Genomic DNA, 16,711 nt, shown 5'->3' on the forward strand with positions numbered 1-16,711 from the left:
CCACCCCCACACCTCAGCCTATTTTCACTCTTAGTTACTCAGTTGCCTCTGGCATGATTGATTAAATCAGGAATATGGTGGTTTGAAATTTCCATTTTCCCTGCTGGTGCTGCCTCTAAACCAGCTGTAAGGATCTTCTAAGATTCCAACTTATCGCTCATTTCTTTATTTAGCAACAATGTTCGGAAATTGACCATCTAACCCAACAAAACCAGTCCTTTTTAAATATTACCTTTTTAACCTTTTGTCTTTCCAGACACAAATCTAAATATTCCCTGAAACTTTCACACAGTGTTGAATCAGTGGCCTCTTGAGCAGCCCTTTTAACCTTTAGTTAAATAAAGTTGAAGCTCATTTCATTGTATCCTTTAAATTTCCAACGTTTAATGTGTGTCCTCTGGCATTTGATCCTTTTAACACAATGAATCATTTGTCAAGTTTAACATTGTCAATTTCCTCTTTCAATCTTCGAAACTTCAATTCATCAGTGCTCAGGCTCCTTCTTTCCACACAAAATTACAAACCAATGTAGAAATTCATGTAGAAGCACAGGAAACAGTTATAATGACCATTGTCTCTATGTCTGTTTCTTCATAGCTCACACTGGGCTATATTCAATGCTCCTCAGAGCACTACATACCATTCCTGGCCAGGAGGGACTGTGGGAAAGCCTGGCCATTGGGTCTCAGTCAACTGTGTTCTCTAAACTGACATCTAGGGCTTTATGTGCAAAAGGACCGAGATAATTCATGTTTCCTTGGCTCCTTTGCACCATGTCACTGATGAAATTGGGTATTCTCTGAGCAGGCAGGAGTCTATGTGCTACTAGATTCTATTTGTTCCTAATCAATAGTACAGTCCAGGGTGTTGAGATTGTCTGAGACTGTCAGCTGACTGAATTTGAATGATACTCATAAACAGGATGCAACTGCTCATTCTTTATCTAACATGGGACTTCCTCACTTCCGTTCCTATTCCCAATGGTTGGATGCAGTCAGGACTGCACAGAGACACCATCTGGTCACTGAATTGCCATCGCGTGACATTGTGGATAGGGCTAAAGCACTTTTCACTGCCTAATGTCGTAGTAATAGCTCCCATGAGAAAATCACTGCTACAAAATTCCTGCAACTTATTTTGTACTTTCAAGAGCACAACAGAGTCTATTGCAGTTACGAGAAAGTGCTACTTAACACTCTCACTCACTGAGTGAGCTGGCTATCCCAATTGCTTATGTCTGGTAGAAGCAGTCACAACTCCAAAGACCATCACTCTCTGATTGAGAAACCTCATTCTTGTTTGAGGAACAGCTGGCTCAGTGAATGTAACAGGGATATCTTATCTTTGTTTGAGATTGAATGAAAGTCTGCTTTGCCCAGTGGTTGTGCAGCCACAGCCTAGTTGCTGCTATACAATCAAAGAGTGTGAAACCATCTCTAAGTCAGCACTGTGCCAATTTTGGTCAGCGAGGTAACACAATGATCACATTTAGATAGTAACTCAGACATGGCAAATCAATGGTACTAGTCATTCATTATACTTATACTTGTCCACAGCCATTCTATACACTGTTGCATTGGAATATGCAGAGATCAGAAATCTATTTTGCCACAGTACTCTCCATCAAGAGTCTGACACCCATAAAAAAACCACAAAATTCTGTATGCTCTTCTCCAATCTGGCTGGAGAATTCTTATAGAGATATGTAGGATAATTCAATACCAAATCATGTAGATGAGATAAAGAGAGAGAAAGGTGGAATTTAGAGATAAAAGAGACATGAAAAATGTTTAGATATTAAAACAAATTAACAATGAATGAGACTCTATGTATAAAAGGTAACTTTCAGTGATAGAGAGATTTTTCAATAGTAATTCATTTGGCTCACACTGTAGAAAATTTACCTCTCTGAAAGTTTCAACCACTAAGATTTTCTCGTGTGTTATTGCATTTCTATCGTGCAGATACTGCAACTTTTGTGTTCTCCCATGTTTTTCAAAGTAGAGAGTGTCAGTGAGATGCATGCATGGTGACGTTTCTGAAGGGGCAGGACAACCCAGACTGCCCGATTTCAGCATTTAACTCTGCAGGTCAGAAGTTCTCGTTGGCTCTATGCTTTAATGCTGGTTAAGTTTTTTCCCAAGAATTGTAGATTGGGGCTAAAGCATATTGTTGTCTCTAAATAGTGGGGAGTTTTATTTTGTCAAAAAAAAATGCATGATAATGGCAGAATCAAGTAGATTTTGGCTCTGCAAAATGGATAACAGTGAATCAGCACTACAATGAGATTTACATCCCTCCTGAATTTTATTTCCATTTAGGTCAAAGGCTGTGAATGGGACAGAGAAATATCATTCCGAACCTCTAGCGGTGGCCAAAAAAACATTGAAAGGCAGGTCAATAGCAAGAGGATCAAAACTGCTTACCAAGTGAAACTGTTAACACAATATTTTAAGATTTTTCAGGATTGCATAAGAATGTAGAGAAGAGAAAGAAACTGTTCCATTCTTGCACAGCTATTAAGTCGCACCAGGCAAGGATTTATTTTCTTAACTAACATCTCAGCCTCTAAATCCCTGTTCAATTTATGACAGAATTTTCTCAGATAGGCGGGAAAGGAAGGGCTAACATTACATTCAACCCTGCTAGTCAAACAATTTTCTTTGCAAGAAAGCCAAGAAATAAAAGCAAACCACAACTAACAGGCTAGTTTCTTTTCAAGCTGAGTTGAAATGTTTGCGGCAGATCTACCAATAAACTATACAACAAAAAATCCTTCCCATAAAATGCAAAAGGAACAAATGCAAAAGAAATAGAAACATGTGGTATACCAGCAAGATAAAGTAACTGCACTTCCAATTTCTCAGGCTCCAAAGAGTCTGCCGAAATAACTACGATTTTTTTTGAAAAGCCAGAAATGGTCACTATCCACAAAATGCTAAAATCCAATAGATAAAAACTGGAAAAGAATTCATAATGTACCCAGGAAGTTCATGTTGCTAGAAGCATGTGAAGAGCAATTACTGCATCCATCCTTTAGACATCAGTAGGCCATAACTCATTTGTGGAATTCTTGGGTTTTGCAATGCAGATAAAAACAGCTCATGCTTCCTAAATAATATTCTGTCTTTAAATCCTGCCAGTGACAAACTATGAGAGAAAAACAAGTCCAACAGACTGCAAAGATTAATGAGCTGTGTGAATTCTTCACTCTGCACATCACCGTCCATATTTTGAGAATGGAAAAATTACTGAGCTCTGACTTGGTTATCTGCCCTTTCTCCCTTCTAAGAATGCACCAAGACTGTATGAATGCTATGTCCTCTTTAAAAACCATTCATTTCTCCATTACATGTTTTGTTGCCAGTCTTTGGTTCTGACTTCCTGGAACGGTATTCCACCTCAATTTCATGAAACCATCCTTCCTTCCATTCAGTATTTTAATTCAATTACTCCTTGACTTTATCCATAACTAATTTATACCCAATGATACTGTGTCTGCTATTCCTGAGTTATGCTCCACTAGACCTATTCCATAATTGTGCACTAATTCTAGCAATAGTTCTTTCCTCATTGAGTGGGAAACATAAAGATCAAGAAAATTTCTCTTAAAGTACCTCAGAAATTCCTGTTTTTATTCTCTCTTTAACATGATCACTATCCCATTTAATACCAGAGTTACTATTATTTCCTATTAACAATCATCTGTATTCATTGGACCTCCCAATAAATTTGCTGCGCTCTTCTCCCTATTATTTGAAACTTGTCAAATGCAGCAGTGGCAAACGAGCTCCTTTATTGTTTCTTAATTCCAACAAATAGATTCTGCTTTAGATGCATCAAGGACATTCATTCTTTCTAGTATTGTAATATTTTTCTTAATCAAAATTGTTATCTTCTTCTGGAGCATTTCATAGCTCTCATAAGAACACATGAACTACGAACAGGAACTGGAAATTCAGCTCCTCAACTCCTACATCACCTTTTAATCATGGCTTATCTCAACGTGGCCTCAATTTACTCTCCTGCCTGCTCCCTTTCACCTGCTACTCATTAAAAATCGCTCTATCTGCTCCTCAAATATATTCGGCGTCCCAGCATCCACCACAAATTGGGATGGTGAATTCCACAATTTCATAACCATCTGAGAGAAGTAACTTTTCCTCACCTTTGTTTGAAATTTGGTACCTGTTGTTCTAAAACTAGACCATCTCATTCTAGATTTCCCCAGAAGAGGAGACAGGGTTCAGAAAAGATTGACAAAGATGTTGCTGGGGTTGGAAGGTTTGAGCTAGAAGGAGAGCCTGAATAGACTGGGCCAAATTTCCCTGGAACTTTGGAGACTGAGGGGTGACCTTACAGAGGTTTATAAAATCATGATGGGCATGGATAGGGTGAATGGCCCTGCTCTTTTCCCCCGAGTGGGGGAGTCCAAGTCTAGAGGGCATAGTTTTAAGATGACTATGTCTCTACCCCCTTTACTCTAAACTCTCAATCTCTCTTAATAAATCGATCCCTCACCTCTGGAATCAATCTAGTGAGCCTTGTTTGAAGTGGGTCCAATGCAACTATATCCTTCCTTAAGTCAGGGACCAAGTCTGTATGCAGAACTCCAGGTACAGTCTCACTAATGCTTTTACTGCAATACTTCTCTATTTTATACCTTATTCTTTCAGCAATAAGTGTAAACCTTCAATTTGCCTTCTTTATTAGCTACCACGTGTGCATACTAATTTTCCACAATTCAAACATGAGGACACCAAGATCCCGTTGCACCAAAACACTTTGAAGCTTTTCTCCATTTAGAGAAGAATTGCCTTTCTATTCTTCTAACCAAAATGGATTACCTTATGCTTATCCACGATAAACTTCACCTACCAAAGTTTGGTCCAATCACCTAACGTATCCATATACACTTGTAACCTTCTTATTTCTTACAAGAATAGTTATGCCCTGAAGACTGAACCCTGTGGCATCCCATAGTTACCTCTTACCAGCCAGAAAACACCCATTTATCCTGAGTCTCTGTTTTCTGTTGGTTAGCCAATCCTCTATCCAACTTAATAAATTACCCCTAACTCCATATGAATGTTGGGCTTATGTACGAACCTTTTGTGTTCCACCTTATCCAATGTCTTCTGGAGTTCAAGTATAACATACCTACAGAATCCCCATTATCTATTTTTCTCGTTATATCTTCAAAGAATTCTACCAAATTAGCCAACCATGACCTACCTTTCATAAAAAGCCATGTTGACTCTGATAGGTTGCATTTTGACTTCCCAAATGTCCTGTTGCTGCTTCTTTAATAGTGAATTCTAACAGTTCTCCAACATTAAATGTTAAACTAATTGATCAATAGTTTCTTACTTTCTGCCTCCCTCCTTTATTGAATAAAGACTTTATAATAGCATTCTTTTCAATCCACTGAATCCTTCCCTGCATCTCGGGAATTTTGGAATATTGTAATCAGTGGATCTACTAACTCTGCTGCCATTTCCTTTAAGACCTTAGGATGTAGGCCATTAGGCCCTGACGATTTGTCTTACCTTCAATCCCAAAAGTTCACTCAATAGTTTTTCCTTGGTGATGATGGTTGTTCTAGATTGCTCCCTTTCTGTAATCTTTACATTACCTGTTACTATGGGGATGATACTGCTTTGCTGCATCATGAAACTCTATTCTCACTATCGCCCCATACCGATTGATCCCTTTGGCCTTAAGAACTATATCTATCTTCTTCTTGAAAACAGTGAAGGTTTTGGCATCAACCACTTTCTGTGATGTGGATATCATAGATTCGTCACTCTCTAGATGAAGAAATTTCACCTCACCCCAGTCCTAATTGCCCAGTGTGGTGACTATGACCCTTGGTTCTGGACTCTCTGGTCATTGAGAACAGCCTTCCTGTGATTACCTGTCTAAGCCAAACTGATCCCACCTAACTCTACATTATTTCTCAGGGTATCTTTTCCACTATTCTATACATTTTGTATCAACTTTGAATTGCTACATCTTGATGTTCAAACCCAGCTCAATCAATTTAGACCCTTACTCCTAGTTAATGTGCCAGGTGACATTACTTCAAGCTCCATCTAGGTACTGGGTACCCCTTGTGTAAACACCTCTATACAATTGGATCAGATCTATGAAGTTATCCCTCCTGAGCCAAGTGTCTTTACAATGCAATAAGCATGCATTAATTTCTATTTATTTCCATAGTATTGGTATCTGGCACCAGGAATAATGCAGAGGTCGTAATAATTATTATATTGGCCTACATCCTAAGGCCTTAAAGGAAATGGCAGCAGAGTTAGTAGATCCACTGATCATAATAATTTCTGAGGTCATGCTTTTTCCTCCCAGGCTCCTTAACCATTTACTGCAGCATTTTAACTGTGTGTTGCTGATTTTGACCTGACAATTAGTTTTGGTTCTTTTCCTTCTCCTTGCAGAATTATCTGTGCCCCCTCAGAGATGTCTGTCACATTGGCAGGAGGGGGTGAACATTCTGTATGGAAGCATTGTCTATGACAACACCCTGACCATGAAATCCCTCTCTGCTACTGCATTCCTATGCTTTCTGTAACCCATGTATAGATAGTCCTTATGTCCTTTCAAACCTGCAAATTACAAATATCAATCAGATAATAATGCCAAATGTTTTTATTTTCAAAATATTTATTTTTGGCTAATTCACCTTTGTGGAACAAGAAAAGTTATTATCTTGCCCATTAGCTGCAACTTTTAGAAATGCTCAATAAAAACTCTGTAGATTCTACAATTACAATATTCTTATACATTTACTTTAGCACCTTTTAACATATTAAAACATCACAAAACACTTCAAAGGGATGTCATGAAATTGCTCCTAAGATGCTGCTTGGCCTGCTGTGTTCATCCAGCTCCACACTTTGTTATCATGAAATAAAATTTGGTCCAGATACATCAGGAGGTCACCACTTTAGGAGATACTAGGTCAGTACTAGTACTCCATCGAACAGATTAGCCAAGGAACTACAAAGGAGACTCAGGCACCTAGTCAACAAGTCACTCCACTCTATCCACTCAGCCCAAGAATTCCTCAACACCATCAAAGACATAAGGATAGACGACAAAGAGACCATGATATCGTTTGATGTCACTTCTCTACATCAATAGACATACCACTAGCAAGGGAAAAAATGACAGCAATACTGGAAAAAGAGCAAGGCCGCAGTGAAACCATCTCCACAGACAACATGCTCAAACTACTGGACCGACACCTCACCACCCACTTCACTTTTGATGGCCAAACATACGAACAACTCAATGGGACACCCACGGGATCACCTATCTCTGGGCTCATAGCAGAGGCAGTGATGCAAAGACCAGTAAGGACGGCCCTTCCACTAATCCAACCAAAACTATGGATAAACTATGTGGACGACCCCTTTGTCATCATTAAATGGACCAAACTAGATGAGACACACAAACTTATGAAACAACACCCTGACCAGAATAAAATTCACTAGAGAGGTGGAGAAGAACAAACAGCTCCCATTCCTGCATGTCAAGGTAGAGCACAAGACAGATGGTGAACTCCAAACGAAAGTACTCCGAAAAGTCATATGCATGGACCAGGTATTGAACTTCAACAGTAACCATCTCAACACACACAAACAAAACGGTGTGTGAACACTATTTAAAAGGGCAACAACACACTGCAGCAACACAGAACTATGCCAAGAGGAGGAGGAATTCCTCTCCAGGATTTCAAGGATAATGGATATCCAAAAAATTGATTCAAAAGATGCCTACATGAACAACATTAGGAAGACACTACACGCCCTGACACAATCATCACACTACTCTACATCAGGAACACATCAGAACTAACCACAAGACTCCTATGGCCGCTGGGCATCAGAGTGGCACACAAGCCGGCATCAACCCTACCACAGCTGCTCACCCGAACTAAAGACCCACTCCCCGTCATAGACAGGACCAATGTCATCTACAAGATCCCTTGCAGAGACTGAGAGAAACACTACATCGGGTAAACAGGAAGGAAACTAATAACAAGGGTACGTGAGCACCAATTGGCTACAAAAAGACAATACTCACTCATCTCCAATCCACATGGACAAGGAGAACCACCAATTCGACTGGGGCAACACCAAAATCCTGGGACAAGCTAAGCAGAGACAGGCACGGAATTCCTAGAATCTTAGAACTCCACGAAGAAAGCCATTAATAAACACATAGAACTCAACCCCATATACACTCCACCATGAAGGAAAACCGGAAGTGAGGCAATCCGGCTCAACGGACCCCAGGTGGGAAAACAAATTGACACTTCATCAGAGGCTGCAATGGGGATGTTACCCAGCACGGTAACGAAGGATCTGCAGAACAACAAACCAGTTTGGCGAGCCAAGCAACCTCAACAGTGGAGGCCGGGACTTTAAATGTCTTCAAGGCAGAGATCGATGAATTCTTGATCTCACAAGGAATCAAGGGCTACAGGGAGAGTGCAGAGAAGTGGAGTTGAAATGCCCATCAGCCATGACTAAATGACAGAGTGGACTCAATGGGCCGAATGACCTTACTTCCACTCCTAAGTCTTATGGTCTTATGGTCTAACAGTAAAGCACTACTGACCAAGAGACCAATGCAGGCCTGTGAGTAGAGGGTATAGTGCTGAATCTGATGTTAATTGTTAGGATTTAATAAGCTCAAGTTTCTAGAGGATGGAAAATGGAAGGCTTGTCAGGATAGTGTTACCATTGTCAAAATTTACCTATTACCCTCATGATTTTATAAACCTCTACAAGGTCACCCTTCAACCTCCTACACTCCAGTGCCAGCTTTAAAAGCCTTTCCTTATATCTCAAACCGTCTCAAATTTAATAATTTCCTTCCTAAAGCAGGGCAACCAGAACTATTCAAAGTACTCCAAAAGTGGCTTCACCAACACCCTGTACAACCTCATCAGGCCATCCCAACTATACATCCCGATACACAATGGTCTGAGTAATGAAGGCAAGCATGCTAAATGCCTTCTTTACCACCTTGTCCATCTGTGATGTAGCTTTCAAAGAACTATGTACCTGAACCTCTAAGTCTCTCTGTTTGAAATAAAATCCAGGGCCCTACCATTAATCGCATAAGTCCTGCCCAATTTGCTCCAAGTTTTTCACTATTAACGGGGTTTTATAACTGACTATAGAAAAGAAACAGGAGAAATTTTAAAATTAAATGCTTTGTATCAAATTAAGTGAAAAAAAAATTAACAGATTGTGAACCCACCCAAAGATTGATAATATTTTAATGCTGCAAAATTATAACAGTTAACATAATGCAGTCATTGAGAAACTATTGTATGAGAAAATAATGAAAAATGAACTTCAAAATGATTACTCAGTCCTTCCACCCAAGAAGAATCAATTTTAGTTCAAAACATAATACAGAACTAAAACAGCTAGAAATACAATACACAATTCTTGACTTAGGGTGTGATTTGAACCCTTCTTGGGATTTATGTAGCTCTCTTATTTATAGAGGTACTTTTTTTCAAACAGAATTGAATTAAAGACAGATGTGTACCCTACAGCCTGAGAAAATATTTGCCGTGCAACATAGGTTTTTATTCCTTATCCCATAATTTTCCTCTTCATTATTAGATGATTTATGCTGCGGTGTAGCTGTATGGCAACAAGAAACTTCTGATACATTTTACACGTGAGAGTCTGGAGTGTGTGAGTGTTTGCAGGTTGTCTCTGTCCTCATCTGGCTTGCATATGCTCTTCCAGGAGCGATTACTGGAACGCTATTAAGGAATGCCAACACTTTTTTTTTACCATTTCTAATCCACGAGCACTGAAGCTTGACTGGGAATTTCAGGATCCCTGTGGCAGAGTACCACATTATGATGTAAATTCATCTACTGAGCCAAAACTCCTCAGACTTCGAACTTTTGTTCCACCACCAAGAATTCGACTCTTACCTTTTTGGTGAGCTTTTAAAAAGTCTTACTGGGTATATTCATTGTACTGCAAGAGGTCTCAAGATGTTATTTGAAAAAATCTCCTTACAAACATATTTTCACAAAATGCATGAGAATCTGAGAGTTTTGAAGCAATTTGTTCAAAGTGATTACCAGTGAGGGTTGTTTCTTCCACAATAACTTCCTTTTATTTAACACCTTCAACAGAGTGAGATGGTCTCAAGGAGAATTAGCACACAGAGTCTGACACTGAGCTTCTTGTGGCATTTGAAAGAGACATGGAGAAGCTCAGGCTCAAATATCGTGGACTTAGTAAAATGGGGGAACCATGAGAGGCCAGAATTGGAAAAGTGCAGAGGACTTGCAGGCAAGGCCATGTAGATGTCTGAAAACAAGATTGGAAATTTTATGAGTTGACAGATTGGGAATCAATGTGAAGAGTGGTGAAATAGAAATCTTTTAATTATGATATGCTTTGGTAGTGGACATAAAATGTTTCTTCTCATGGGGTAGAGTAAAACAAGGGGCAAGAACATGGAACATGTAACCCCATAGAAGAAATAGATACATTTAATGGGAAGCTAACCAGACATTTGAAGAAGAGGATATATGGGTACAATGATACTTTTTGATGAAAGAAAGGAAGAGACTGGAACGGAGCATTGGCATTACAGACTGGTTGTACCCATTGTCCTGTTACTGCACCATGTATCCTTTGCAACACAAAGCAACATGCCTAAGGTGGTGGGTAATTAGTACGTTAAGGATAGGGGCAGCAAGGCTTTGGATCTAACCTCCAATAAAACGTTACCGTACATGTTTTATAGCTCCTTCAGATTGTGTCATCAGTATTTCATATCAGAAATAGACTTATCATCATTTCAAACATTAAAAATTGAACTAAAGAGGCTAAAACAGTAACGTGTCAATGAGCACACAATACTTAAAAGGGCTAAACAGGAAGGACATTGGGTTTAATTGTACTTCATTACTAAGCCAAACTCAAGCATTATCTTCAAGCAAAGGGTGATGTGATTTATTGATGGAAACAAAAGATGGTATTTCATCTATGTGAAAATGAGACATGGTGTGGCAGGCTTAATGAAATATTATGTGGAAGAACAAGACAAGGTGTCACATTTTCAAAAAATAAATTTTATACACGCCCAGGAATAACAAAATATCCTGCCTAATATTATTGCACATAGAAAGTTATAACCCTGAGTTAATACCATATGGAAATAATAGCTTCTGTACAAAACACAAGATACAAAGCATTAAGGTCTTAACCAATAAATTCTGCATCTTAAGCTTCCTCTTAACCTTACCATATCTCTGGAGAGGGGAACACAGTGAGTCTAAACACTCCTCATATTAAAAAGTTAGATCATTGGATTTGAAACATTTATGTTGTTTCTTATTGATCTTAACTAATCAAAAGCAACATTTCGGCTAGGTTGGGTCACGCTAACTTTAGATCCATTGCACGGCCGTTATATCCACATTCTGACGCTTCCAAAAAGCCACTGATTCTGACCTACCATCAACTCCTTTGTTTTCACATTATCTTGGGAATCAATCAACTTACAAATAAGTTGACTTAATAACTGAAGTCAATATTTCCTAACTGAACCTCATATGGTGCTGCAAGCAAATGATCCACTTTGAATTCTGCACATTGTACAATCAGATATGACACCAGCTCCAACTTATATTGTTAAAAAAGCAATGTAATGTCCAGTCATTTCACAGGAATATTGTTAGCTAGCAAGCACGTATACTAGGCCAGAAGACCTAAAAGGTTGATTAAACAAACAATTTAAGGACAGTTTAGGGAATTAATTCTAGGGATCAGCTTGGCTTCCATTTGTAACAATATGAAGGGGGGGGGGGGGGGGGGGGGGGGCGTGGCAGCAGAAAGGTGGGGAAGGGGAATCCAATACTGCATTTCCTATTGACTAAGTTTAGAGCTTTGCAGTTAAAAGGACTGCCACATTACAGATGACTTGAAATCTCAACCTTTCGATCTACAGGCAGTCTGAGAATGCCAACTTAGTGTTTTACACAGTGAGAACATGCACACGAACTGATGCACTTTTAAAAATTTCTATGCAAACAAGCAGAGGGGAAACACAAAAACCCAAAAGGAAATTAAGTTTTATCACAGATTTTTTTTAATTTTTCACTCAAAAGGTACTTTAGTGGCAAGTACTTGTAAAAGGTTAAAGTTATTCCAAATAATTTAGACCTAAGTATTTTCTGATCAGTTTGATTGATGCCACATAAGGAACTCCAACTAACCTCACTCCCAAGAAAAAGGGAGAGCTGATGGCCTTGTGCAGATTGTAAGTTTTTTGGGGGTACAGTTAAAGACAACTTGTGTTTACTCAACTCTGTGGGCCAGTGCTATTGTAAATTACCCTTTTTTAAAAAACCCGCAGGGCAGTTTCATAGGACATGATACTTCTAATTACCCCTTCACATAAACACTAAAATGGGTTAGTTGCAATACTCATTTCAGAATTCAATAAACATAAGTATCAAGGCTGTCTTTCAAATGACATTTAATTTTTTTGACAGTTTTGTAGTACGCACAACCAAACTGACTTTACTTGTAATTACTTATAAACCACAGAAGGGAAATGAAACAGTATGAGGTGTGCATGAACTTATTCCCCTTTTTAGTTAAAAAAAAGGAGAAACTCCAATGCCAGCATCTAGCAGTGTTATGTAAAATGTACACAGACTCTGTCTCTCACAATTCAAGAGAGGCTGATTTCTCCACATTCCCAACTTCAGGTTACCTAAAATGCAAGGCATCTCACCACATGTTTAAAATACAAAAAGAAACCAGAAACTTGTCAAAAAAAAGTTTGCTGCAAAAAACAATTTGCATCACACATCCAAAAAAGGACACTACAAAACTCATCTTTCTTCAAAAATGATTTTATTGGGAGAACTACAAAAAATTTACAGTACAAATTTTACAGTCTCACACTTAATCTGTAGTGAACTGACACCCCAAGTATTTTAAACAAGTTTTTTTTCCTTTTGTTACATTCAAAGGATACTTCTGTTAAAGTAGTCAAAAGAGAGTACATAGTGCTCATTATCTGTACCTACTATGTACAAACTAAACCTACCATCATTTACCCACTGTCTTGGAAAATGAAATTTTTTTCCTTCTTTTTTGTTTAATAGTAAATCCCAGAATAAACAAAAACCCAAAACCAGAGTTCCATTCTCCAGACATTTCAGATTTACTGCAAAAAAAAACTGTTCAGACCTAGAGGTGGCCCCTCACTAATCAAAGTGGTGGCAATGTCTATCATTCCCATCCTCCTTTCTCTGGGAAGATAGGCTGCTTTACACATATTAAGTTCACCTCCAAAACTATTACATTCAGAGAACTGACATCCCCAATTATAAAAAAAATACTTTTAAAAGGGAATGCTTGTTTGTTCTGAAACTTGAGCTTGTTATTTTGGTTAAGAAAAAAAATAAGAACTCTCTCTGCAACTGGACCCTGAAGGCACTGTCAATATAATACTGGGTCCAGGGTGCTACATATTTTGGCTCTTTATTGTTTTATCTTTAAAAATATCACAGTGTCATTTATACAACAAAAAAAAACAACTTATGATGCCACTTTGACTTAAGAATGCCACATGAAAGTCTGATACTTGAAGTTTTAACCACTGACTTTGGACGGTCTAACATCCCATTACTTTACATTCTTAAAAAATGCCTACCATCTTCAATCCTAACTACTTCCACAGCATCAAGAAGTGATTTCTAGAACAGAAACCATGCAATCGTCCATTTCGTAAACAAGGAAAAAAATTAATGAAATAAATATTACATACAATCTCTTAAATTAAGATTTTATCATTTACAAAATAACCAAGTGAGTTACAAAACAAAAACGGCATATATTACTGTGAAAAGAACACACTCCACATTCTGCAGATTAATAATGGCAATCATAATTTAAACATAATAAAAGAATATATATCTATTGTTTTCATCATACACGATAAATACAGTATGAACAAATTACCAATGTATACTTTCTTGAGATAATAAATAAGTTAAATAGTTTTATAGCGAGTTGTGCTGCGATGTGCTATCACAACAACTCAACAGCTAAAAAAAATTTAACAATCAGCAGTTATTTCAACAATTACAACTAACTCAACGAACGAGTGCTCGACAAAAAAAAATCTGCAACACAGTTCTCTTCTCTATAAAGGCAAACGGGCCACTAGGTGGCAATGGAAAATAGATCAACTTGCAACAAAGTTTGGAATGAAGTTTTTTTTAAAAAGGCAAAGAAAGGAGCGAGTCCTGTAATATCTGTTTCCTTAACGAAGGCATTTTCTTGGCAGGATTTCTTTTGTTGTTGCTGTTGTTTGCAATTCGTAAATAAAGTTCTGTTAAATAAAGAGTGGAGTTTGTGTGTGTGTGTGTGTGTGTGTGTGTGTGTGTGTGTGTGTGTGTGTATGTATCTATGTCTCTCTCTCTTCAATCTTCGGAAATGGAAAGCCTGCTGAAGATAGGGAGGCGCCTGCCTGGGTCCATACTTGGGGACTCGGAGCCACTCAGGCTGCCCGAGCTCAGCGAGCCGCTCAAGTAGCTCTCCCGGTCGGAGAGTGAATCCGGGGGGCTCGGCGGGGCATCGAAGACCGGGGATTCGGCTAGCCGGCGCAGGCACGACTGCATCTGGCTCAGAATGTAAGGAGGAGACGGGGGGCAGACGTTAGCGGGCTGCTGCTGGCTGTAGCCGCCTCCTCCGGCGAGCTGCTGGGTCTGGATGGCCAGCGGGGTGAGCAGGTTACTCAGCTCCTGGCTGGAGAAGGTGAAGGCGTTGTTGGCGCAGACTGGCAGTGTGGGCGACAGCAGCTCCTCGCAGAACATGTTGGAGCCGGACGAGGACGAGCAAGTCGACGAGGACGACGAAGAGGAGGAGGAGGAGGAGGACGACGACGACGAGCAAGGCGGCGGCGGCGGCGGCGTGCGAGAGGTCGGGCTCTCCAGCAGTGGGGACTCGAGTCCGCTGGAGCCGCTGGGGAAGCCGGAGAAGCTGAGGCTGTGGTGAAGCTTGGGCCGGGGCTGTTGCTGGTGGTGGTGATGGTGGTGGTGGAAGGAGTTGATGGCGTTATTATTGCAGGGCGCCTGCCTCCTCTCCTCGGCGTTGTGGATGAAGTGGCAGCGGGGTCCGTAAGGGCAGAAGCCGATGGTGTGGAATGTACGGCACAATTCCGTCTTGTACTTGGGGTGGCGGGTCAGGCTCCGCAACTCGTGCATGCCGTGGGCGAACTGGCACTTGTCGCCGTACTTGCAGGTGCCGCTCTCCTCGAAAGGCCGGCACAACTCGGTCTTGTAGCGGGTGGAGTTGACTTGGCCGCCGGCCGCTGCCTTCTGCTGCTGTTGCTGGACCAGATGCAACGGGCTAAGCGGCGGCTGTTGTTGCTGGTGCTGGCGCTCGGCGCTCTCGCTGAACGAGCGGTCGCGGAACTTGTTTTCTTTGTTCAGCATAGCCGTGCTGCTCGACTCCTTGATGTTGGGGAAAGAAGAACTGGGATACTTGGCGGACGAGTTGTTGGCCAACGCCTGTAAGTTGCTGGTCGAGTGCCGTCTCAGAAATCCCGGCCCAAAATCTGTTACAGGGGTCCCCACTGCCTTCTTGTCCAGCATACTGTTAAAGTTATTGTAGTTGTTCAGGGATTTTTCGTTCTGTTTATATTTTAAAAAAAGAAAGTGCAAACAGAACAATTAGAACACGAGCATTTAAAGAGGTCTAACTACTCAACTATCCTGTTTCAGAATGCAATTCAGTGAAGCACGCTTATAGTTAGAAGTTTGCACCCCTTCCCAGAACTTTTGGAAAACTCTCTCTCTCAACTTTCAGAAATCCGTTTCCTCTCACGTTTTACCTTGCAAAAGAAATCGTTGATATCGTAGAAAGCAGACAGAAGAGTCGCAGACATCTTCAGGCAGTAATTTCTACAACTTGAGATCCTGCTCTCGTGAAAGGGCTGGAGTCACAATTGCTTTTCCCCCAGCAAAGAAACGTGAGGTCCGACTGTATAAAGAGAAAGGGGAAAAAATAAAAAAAGTCTTGTTTTTGGTGGTGGCGAAGTTGAACTGCTAGAACTGCTGGTGGTGTCTGCCTTGTTATAAATATTGAGCGCTCGGCAGTGGGCGGGATTTAACGAAGCTGCTTTCGAACCCTGGCCCGGAGTCGCCAGGACAACAACCGCTTGATTGACAGGCGCTCCTTAACTCGTTAGCATAAGCTAAAGTGCAAAAAAAGCTCTTGTCTAACGAGCTGGGAAAGTCAATATTACTTTGTCCAAAAAAAATCCCTGATTATACCAGATGCCCATCTAAAGTTTTTTTTTAAAAAAAGCACGCCCGCAAAGGACTTTTGCAACTTTTGGCAAGGGTTTGCAGTGTGTTGGCCTTCACTGAAATACCGATACACAAGAGGGAATGCGTCACTGCCACTATCCCTACGGAGAGTCTGCAGAGTAAAGTGGCGGGATTTCATACTCTGAGCCCCTTTCTCTCCTCCCCCCGCTATCCTGAGCTCTAAGGGGCTTTTTGTTGAAATATATGGTGTCGTTTTAAAAGATCCCACTTCGTTCGCTGGGAGAATACAGTGTGTACTGTTATGTGGCATTTCATTTCGCTCGACTTGTCCAAAGAACTGATTTGCAT

At 40.3% G+C, this 16,711-nt stretch overlaps 1 protein-coding gene across 1 annotated transcript; it reads right to left on the bottom strand.

Annotated features, from left to right (window-relative positions):
• Window positions 1–12,918: 12,918 nt before the first annotated feature.
• Window positions 12,919–16,192, bottom strand: zfp36l2 (zinc finger protein 36, C3H type-like 2). Its single transcript, XM_048536219.2, has 2 exons — window positions 15,925–16,192; window positions 12,919–15,724 (listed from the first exon to the last, which is right to left on the bottom strand). Exons 1-2 carry the CDS (start codon window positions 15,976–15,978, stop codon window positions 14,513–14,515), a joined length of 1,266 nt encoding a protein of 421 aa, XP_048392176.1. The 5' UTR covers window positions 15,979–16,192; the 3' UTR covers window positions 12,919–14,512.
• Between the last annotated feature and the right edge of the window lie 519 nt (window positions 16,193–16,711).

Source organism: Stegostoma tigrinum, chromosome 9 (genome assembly GCF_030684315.1).
Source record: "Stegostoma tigrinum isolate sSteTig4 chromosome 9, sSteTig4.hap1, whole genome shotgun sequence".
NCBI classification, from domain to species: domain Eukaryota; kingdom Metazoa; phylum Chordata; class Chondrichthyes; order Orectolobiformes; family Stegostomatidae; genus Stegostoma; species Stegostoma tigrinum.

Excerpts from the sequence above, each read along its gene's own strand:
- zfp36l2 (XM_048536219.2), bottom strand. The coding sequence starts at position 15,978 with ATGTCTGCGACTCTTCTGTCTGCTTTCTACGATATCAACGATTTCTTT. Across the intron at positions 15,725-15,924 it reads TCAACGATTTCTTTTGCAAG|AACGAAAAATCCCTGAACAA; the intron begins GTAAAACGTGAG and ends AAATATAAACAG.